Consider the following 8,324-nt stretch of genomic DNA (forward strand, 5'->3'; position numbering starts at 1 on the left):
TCCCATTTATAATAGCACCAAAAAGAATAAAATACTTAGGAATAAATTTAACCAAAGAGCTAAAGGGCACTGCTGAAAAAAAATTAAAGACTTAAAATGGAAAGACATCGCATGCTCATGGACTGGAAGACTTAGTATCGCTAGGATGGCAACGCTTCCCAAAATCATCGACAGATTCAGTGCATTCCCTATCAAAATCTCAACGGTGTTTTTTGCACAAACTGAAAAAAATCCATTCTAAAATTCATACGGAATCTCAAGGGATCCCAAAAGCCAAAACAATCCTGAAAGAGAACAAAGTCAGAGGACACACACTTCCTGATTTCAAAACTTACTACAAGCTATAGTAATCAAAACAGTGTGGTACTGGCAAAATGACAGATGTATAAACCAATAAAATAGAACAGAGAGCCCCTAAATAAGGTTATTCAACAAGGGTGCCAAGGCCACTCAACAGGGAAAGGACAGTCTTTTCAACAATTGATACTGAGAAAGCTGGATATTCACGTGCAAAAGACCGTTATTAGACACTGCATAATACTATACATAAAAATTAACTTGGAATGGATCAAAGACCTAAATGTAAGAGCTACTACTATAAAACTCTTAAAAGAAAATAATGGGGGGAAAGCTTTAGGATTTTGGATTTGACAATGGTTCATTTGGTATGAAAAGCAGGATCAACAAAAGAAAACTGGACTTTATCAAAATTAAAAACTCTGTGCATCAAAGGACACTACTGGGAAAGTAAAAAGACAATTTTGGAAATGGGAGAAAATATTTGTGAATCCCAGATCTGATAAAGGGTTAATACGCAGAATATACTAAGAACTTGTACAATTCAACCACAAAAACCAATTAAAAAATGGGCAAAGAACCTGAATTGACATTCTCCAAAAAAGATATACAAGTGGCCAGAGGCACATGAGAAGATGCCCAACGTCACTCATCATTACAGAAATGCAAATCAAAACTACGAAAACTACAATGTGATACCATTTCACGCCCATTAGGATGGCTACAATCAACAAAACAGAACGTAACAAGTGTTGATGAGGATGTGGAAAAATTGAAATCCATGTGCTGCTGGAAATGTAAACTGAGTGGCTGCTATGGAAAATATGGCAGGCAGTTCCTTAAAACATAATCCAAAATTTCCAATTCTGGGTACATACCCAAAAGAACTGAAAAAACAGAAGCACAAACAGATTATTTGTACATTCATTACCCACAACGGCCAAAAGTTAGAAGCAACCCCAAATGAATGGATAAACAAAATGTGGTATGTGTACAAAGTAATATTGAGGTTTAGATAGGAATGAAATTTCACACATGCTACAACACGGATAAACCTTAAAAACATTACGCTGAGTGAAATAAGCTAGTCATAAAAAGTCAAATAGTATATGATTCTACTTATGTAAGATACCTGAAGCAGTCAAATTCATACAATGGTGGTTGTCAGCGGCTGGGGCGAGAAGGGAATGGGAAGTTATTGTTTAATGGGTACAGAGTTTATATCTGGGATGATTAAAAAGGTCTGGACATCATGGTAGAGTTATACACCGTTAAGAGCATATTTCAAATAGTAAATTTTATGTTATGTGTATTCTACCACAATAAAACATTTTTGAGAAAAAATAGCAATCAGGACATATTTTCAGCCCATTGAGAGAATTCCACTTTTTTTTTTTTTAGGTTTATTTATTTATTTATTTATTTAGACCATGAGCTGGGGAGGATCAGAGAGAGAGAGAGAATCCCAAGCAGGCCCTGTGCTGTCAGCACAGAGCCCAACATGGGGCTTGATCCCAAAAATGGTGAGATCATGATGTGAGCCGAAACCAAGAGTCGGTTGACTGAGCCACCCAGGCACCCTGAGAATCCTTCTTTAAAAGCCAGTGCTCCTGGGCACCTTTTCCATGGCAATGGGCCCTGAAGATGCTACGTTGTCCTTTGTATTCTGACCTCAAGTCCAGCCCCAATAATGTGGGCCCTAAATACAACCCAACAGCACAGACTGGCTACCCACTGAGAGGCTGAGGCTTGAGCTTCCCTAGGTCAGGCAGTTTTTGAGCACAGCGATCTGACACGGCCGACAAGTTGCCAACAAAAGCAGAAGCCAATCTGGCTAGTTTTCACTCTCTATTACTTCCCTTTGTACTTTCCCTCAGGATACCAGACCGCCCTGCAGAAAGGAAACAGGGGCCAGATTGGCCAGTCTGATTCTTTAAAGTTGGAAAGTTGAGTCCCTGTTTTCCCCCATCCCTCGAAGGTCTAGATATTTACCATCCTTTGTACTTTGTAGAATTGAGAGAGGAGTTTTTGCTCATCCAAGGAGAGCAGAACTGACAACCTCCCCGCTCTGTGGTCTCTAGTGCTCTTTCATACAGATGATCCTGTCAGATCTCAAAATAACCCAGCAAGAATTAATATAGAGGGATTGCTATCCTCCACTGCAGACATGAAGAAACAGGCTCAAGAAGCGGCTCCTGGGTGGCTCAGTCAGTTAAGCATCCAACTCTTTGTTTCAGTTCAGGTCACAATCTCATGGTTTTGTGAGTTAGAGCCCCACATCCAGCTCCACGCTGATAGTGTGCAGCCTGTCTGAGATTCTCTCTCTCCCTCTCTCTCTCTGCCCCTCCCCCTCTCAGTCTCTCTCAAAAATAAATAAACTTAAAAAAAAAATTTAAAAAGAAACAGGATCAAGGAGATGAAGGCATTTGTCCCAAGTCCCACGACCCCAAGTGACAGGGACAGGGTTATGAACTTCGCACAGGTAATGAACTTCAGAGCTCTCCTTCCTCCTGATTACTCAGAAAGATCAAGAAAGTGGAAATGTTATCGGACTATTTTGGTGTCAAACAAAAGCAAAGAAGAGGCTTCCAAGTTTGGCCACTAATAGGACTAGGAGATCCATCCTCATAGAAGTAGCCTGGGAAGTGTTCCCCCCTTTCCCTGAGGTGCACCATGACCAAGAAATTGGGCTTTTCTTTTTAGACTTTGTACTCATCGACTCCAGCTCAACGCCCAGAGCACAGTCTCGTACTGCCGTGCCCAAGGCGCACTGGTGGGCAGGCGTCTGCCAAATTCAGTGAATTTCACCAGAGATGGAAGGCCGGCTGGGTCGTGGGGAAACGGATGATTCAGGGCGCTCATACGCGAAAAAAAAAAATCACACCTAATCCAACGAGCATCTCCAACTTAGAAGTTGCCCAGGAGACCCACGCGAGAAACACCAGACAGTAGTGAAGACCGTAGCGCGCTCACCACTGCCCGCCCCACCCCCGCGCATGCGCGACCACAGCATCAGCGCCAAGAGTCCCAGGCAGTTAGCACAGACTTGGTAGGCGGGCTACGACTCCTCGCGCATGCTCCAGACGGGCGCGCATGCGCGTCCTTAGCAGCTGCCTTTTCTTACTCTCCTGTCCTCTCGTCCCTGTTCTGGATCCCAACGCTGACTACCTCATCCACGGCCCTCACTCCGCATTCCTCACCTTGCGCCCGGTTTTTTCCCGTAGGGCTTTCAGCCGTTCCTTTCGCCGCAACGCCTCTTCCTCTAGCCGGCCCACACCAGCCGCAGTAGCGGCCATGTTACCCGCCCGCCTCTTCCCTCGTCCCGCAATGCGCAGGCCCAAGGAGTAGATGAACCTCTGGTGGCCAATCCAGGGACGGGAATGGGAGAACAGGAAGTCTTGAAAGCCAATCAATACCGAGTTGCTATAGGAGGGCCCGCCCTATCTTTCCCCGCGACTCTCTTCGCCTGTTGGGGGAGGGCACGGCAAAGAGAAAGGTTGTAAGGCTCGATTCGTTCAATGCCAATCAGTGAGAAAGTAGCAAGTGGAATCAGACCTGAGTGAAGGAGGATAGAGCGCGTCGATCGCTTGGCTTTTGCCTAAGCATGCGCAAACCCCAGCGCGCTCCGTATCGGCCACTTGGAATGCGCTGACCCTCCGTATCCACTTGTCCTGATTCTTCAAGGCCCGAATACCTTCAAAGAAGTCTTCCCTGACTCTCCACTCCCATCCTAGTTTAATAAGAGCTCTGCCTCTTCCTTCCTCTGCTGCTATCAAGTGGCTCCTGATGCACTTGTTCATGCGCTTCTGTGTCTACTACTCTCAGGACTCTCAGCTCCTGCGCAGTGGCCATTTCCTCGGCCTCAAGGATGATCCCCTCCCACCTCCAAGCACCCTGAAGCAGCAAAGTACTCAGGGTCAGACTACCCAACCTGGCCCAGTGGGCCCCAGGAACCTCCTGAGCTTAGTTCCTGAGAACTAAGCTGAGAGTTGGTTTCGCCTTGACTACAAGTGGCCGAGAGGTGCACTGCTCCCCAGCAGGAGCCGCCAGGGTCTTTCCTGCATTAACCAGAATGCCCTGACAACCAGGAGACCACTCTGGCTGAAGTCAAGACCCTTTTTTTTTTTTTTAACGTTTATTCATTTTTGAGGGAGAATCTGAGGACAAGCAGGGGCGGGGCTGAGAGAGAGGGAGACACAGAATCCAAAGCAGGCTCCAGCCTCTGAGCTGCCAGTACAGAGCCTGATGCAGGGCTCAAACCCATGAACTGTAAGATCATGACCTGAGCCAAAGTTGAGCACTTAACCGACTGAGCCACACAGGTGCCTCTGAAGTCAAGATCTTCTGATAGGATGTCAAGGTCCCAAAAGCCACACAGAGGCCATGCCCCCCCCCCCCCCACCCCCCCCACCCCGCCAACACATACCACGACTCGTCTCAGCAAAGCTGTTTCCTGCTTGGGGCCTCCCTTCCCAGGCTGGTAGCAGGTGAATGCCCACTCCTCCCAGTTCCCCTCTAAGGCTCCTGTGCCACAAGACCTCTGTTCAGTCCCTCCAAAACAACCCTTGACCTCACTAGCCTTTTGGTGCCCTGTTCCCCTGCATCAGGAGGGGTGACTTAACAGAACCTCATTCACAGGTAGTCAGTGCTCAGGAAATGTCACCTCAGAGGTAGGATGGACAGAGCAGGAAAAAAAGCCAGAGTGGAAAGGCTGCCTAAGAAGCCAGGAGGACAGAAAAGGATGGGAATGGAGACAGTCTGTCTTCTCTTGGCCACTCAAGGTCTAGGGGACTCCAGACTCCTAGAGTTCCTCTAGCTGATAGTACCTTTCTGAGCCTCACAAACTTCCCAACTCCAACACAGGGCCTGACCCCTGCCCAACACCAGGGGACCCCTCACCTCCAGGGCAGGCTGGTTTGGGGAGGAGAGAGGGGTCCAGTGGTGATGGTGGCAATGGCCCAGCAAACAGTCAGGCCTCCATCCCTGTCCACGCTGTCCCTGGCTACCCAAGTGATTCTCATTTGGCTTATCTGGGCCTCAATTTCTCCATCTGTAAAACAGAGGCATGAGACATCCTCTTGCCTTTAACCTCTTGAGATTAAAGAAAACAAAAGATGTGATGCCAAGTACTGAGCCCTGGAGTGGAGGATGCCTCCACTGGAATATCTAGGAGGATCCTTTGAAGAGGGGATCCGTGAGGACTGCCTAAATCTTCCAGGGATCTGCCTGACAGGTGGAGGGCACTGCTTCTCCGGAGGTATTTTGGGAATGCCCTGCTGCTTGCGCTCTGATTTCCCCCATCCTGCTCCACAAACAGTAGAAGCAAAAACATTGCATATTTGGTCTCCCCCATGAAAGTGCTTAGAACAGCACCAGGCACGTGGTAAACTCCACAAGTGTCATCGTGGCTGTTGTTACCATTATTTGTTGACGGAATCTGGCCATCTGAACGCATCCCGCAGTCCCCCCCCCCCCCCCCCCCCCCGCCAGACCCTGTTCCGCGCACAAAAGGTGGCAATTCCAGCTAAGCGGGCTGCTCCGGGGGTGGATCTAGACTAAGGGCGAGTCTGGAAAACCTGACCCCGGCCCTCGTCAGAGAGACTCAGATTGGCCCTTTTCAAGGCACTGTTAGGGGATGGCTGCGGCTGCGGCTGCGAGCTGGGCTGCGGGGCGCCCTCCGGGGCCGCCCTGACCTCAAGCTCCTCCTCCCTCCGGGCTCCCCGCCCTTTGCACGGTCCCGGGAGAGGCGGGGCGGCGGTAGCGGCAGCTAAGTGCAGGAAGCCGGGCGGCGGCCGGCCGCGAGGAGGAGGAGCGTGCAGATTTAGGTGGCTCGGCGCGGCGGGGGCCAGTACTACTTCCCCGAGTAGTACCGCGCCGCTCCGCCCCGGAGTGACGCCCTCCGCCCATGGGCCTGGCCGAGGGCAACCGGCGGGCGGCGCGGAGGCGGCGGCGGCGGCAGGTGGCGCGCAGCAGGGCCGGAGCCGGGCCGGGCCATGGCCGCCTCGGAGCGGCTGTACGAGCTGTGGCTGCTCTACTATGCTCAGGTGAGCCCGCCCCACGCCGTCCCGCTGTGCCCCCAGCTCCGCGAGCCCCGCGCCTGCTGCACCTGCGCCCCGCGTCCCTGGGGCCGTGTAGATGAGCGCGCGCCGGGCGGACTTGGGCTCCGCACACACGTGTGCACCGCCCCCGGCCCGCCGGTGCCTCCGGCACTTCTACATGGGGGATGACCCTCGCGGGCGTGCACCTCAACAGAGCCTCTGGGTTGGGTACCGCGCAGCCTCGGTCGTGCCCGATGAGGAGAGGGACCCATATACAGACGGCTGGACACTTCCCCCCTTTTACAGATGGTGAAACTGAGGCCCGGAAAATAAACGAGAGACTGGGAGGGTTGGGAGAGGCAGGAAGCCTTAGTTTGCATTTGGGCTTGCCCCTCCTGTGGGCGAGGCCCCATTGGGTGGTCGTGGTCAATGGGTCGGAGTGGACTCTGGGTGCCAGCAGGCGAGGTGGAAAGGTAGGGTCCTGCATTGATCTGATTTGAGTCAACTCAGACTGCTCCCCACCAGGGCACCAGCAGTGATGAGCTCCTCCCTGACCCTGAGGAGGAGGCCCCTACCTCCTGGTGGTCCAGCCAGAAGGAAAGATTTGCCTTGGATGCAGAAGGAGGGGGTAGGGGAGGTGAGCTAGGAGGGATGTTTGAAAGGGATGGAGGGAAGCCCTCCCCTCCTGAGTTCCCTGTCCTGTCTCAGAGACTACCTCAAGTGGCCTCTGAAGGTGAAGGGAGTGACTCTGACCCAGGTGTCCTGTCAGAGCTGAAAATCTGGTGTCCCCCAAACTCTGTGTCTCACACACATAGGCTCCCACTTTCCTTCTGCTTTCACAGCAGGGAGGGATTCCAGGGTAATGCCCCCCTCCTCTTCACCTAGCATCAGCCTCCCTGCCTACACCTGCCTGGCATCATGCTGCTGGCTCAGGTGTGCCCTGGGCACAATGGGCTATTGTGTGCCCCTGATCTCGTCACTAGGGGGAAGTTCATGACCAGATCAGCTGGCCCTCTGTGAAGAGGCTGGCTGACTGTCTCCTAGGACTGCAGGCTGGATCTGGGGGGCCCTAGGGACCTAGAATACAGGCCATAAGTGCCACAGTTTATTGAGTCCCCTTAGGTGGTGAGAGGTCCAGGCCCCTAGCAGGAGGCAGCGTGTGTGACCCAGGGCAAGCTCTTTACACCTCTGAGTCTCTATCTGTAAATTTGGCACACCCTTGATCTCAGGGTAGCTTAGACTCCGCAGAGAAGTAGCCAGTATGGCTTGTCTGAACCAGAGAAAGTTCCTGCTTCCTTGGGTTCCCTTATCCAGGCCTCTCTGTTGACATCTCCAAGGGTTGGTCTTTGGGAAGGGAAAAGATTCAGAAGGAAATCTGCCCCTGGCCCCCATGCGTCTGATTGCCCGTGTGGCTGTGGGCAGGTTCTTGGTCCTCAGTTTCTTCCCTGTGGTGACCAGACGAAGGCGGGGCGGGGGGAGGGGGCACTTGAACCAGATAATGAGTCTGAGGGACGTTAATGGTGGGTCTTCAGGTTGCCTTGGTACTGTCTCCCAGGACTGTACCTCCAGCATAGCGTGGTTGCCTACCCTACTAGTTGAGTTCTGCAAATGGTCAGCCCCCCTATTCCCTCGGGGGGGGGGGGTGGTTAGCACTCATCTGTGCCGAGTCCCCTCTCCCTTCCAGCTCCTCACTTCATCAGGGCAGGTCTGGGGCACAGGCTGGCTGGTTGTAGCCCCAGAAGCCTGGGCAGTCAGGGGGTGGCCTAGGGCCGAGCAAACAAATCCAGGATGTGAGTATGAACCGGAAGCTTCGGCCAACCTCCCAGTGCTGCCTTCCTGCCCACATGGTCCTGCTCCTGCTCTCGGAACAAGTCCCCACCCCTCCATGCTGGGCTCCCAGGGAGTAGTGGCTGTGCTACTTTGAGCCCTGCTAGGGACCTATTGTGTGTGTGTGTGTGTGTGTGTGTGTGTGTGTGTGTGTGTGTGTGT

At 52.0% G+C, this 8,324-nt stretch overlaps 2 protein-coding genes across 5 annotated transcripts in view; one reads left to right on the forward strand and one right to left on the reverse strand.

Annotated features, from left to right (window-relative positions):
• Positions 1-3,634, reverse strand: part of CCDC12 (coiled-coil domain containing 12) — a 53,774-nt gene extending 50,140 nt beyond the window's left edge. Inside the window, exon 1 of the mRNA XM_040445162.1 lies at positions 3,498-3,634. Within this exon, the coding sequence (XP_040301096.1) occupies positions 3,498-3,593 (96 nt within the window). The 5' untranslated portion in view covers positions 3,594-3,634. The remainder of the gene's footprint in view (positions 1-3,497) is intronic.
• Positions 3,635-6,099: 2,465 nt separating this feature from the next.
• NBEAL2 (neurobeachin like 2) overlaps positions 6,100-8,324 on the forward strand; it is a 29,849-nt gene continuing 27,624 nt past the window's right edge. For 2 of the 4 annotated variants that reach the window (XM_040445165.1, XM_040445168.1), the window contains exon 1: positions 6,291-6,341. In XM_040445165.1, coding sequence (XP_040301099.1) covers positions 6,291-6,341 — 51 coding nt within the window. Of the gene's footprint in view, positions 6,342-8,324 lie in introns of all 4 variants that reach the window. The other 2 variants (XM_040445163.1, XM_040445166.1) reach the window with 2 other exon arrangements.

This window comes from Herpailurus yagouaroundi, unplaced genomic scaffold, assembly GCF_014898765.1.
Source record: "Herpailurus yagouaroundi ecotype Mexico unplaced genomic scaffold, PumYag 193, whole genome shotgun sequence".
Taxonomy (NCBI): domain Eukaryota; kingdom Metazoa; phylum Chordata; class Mammalia; order Carnivora; family Felidae; genus Herpailurus; species Herpailurus yagouaroundi.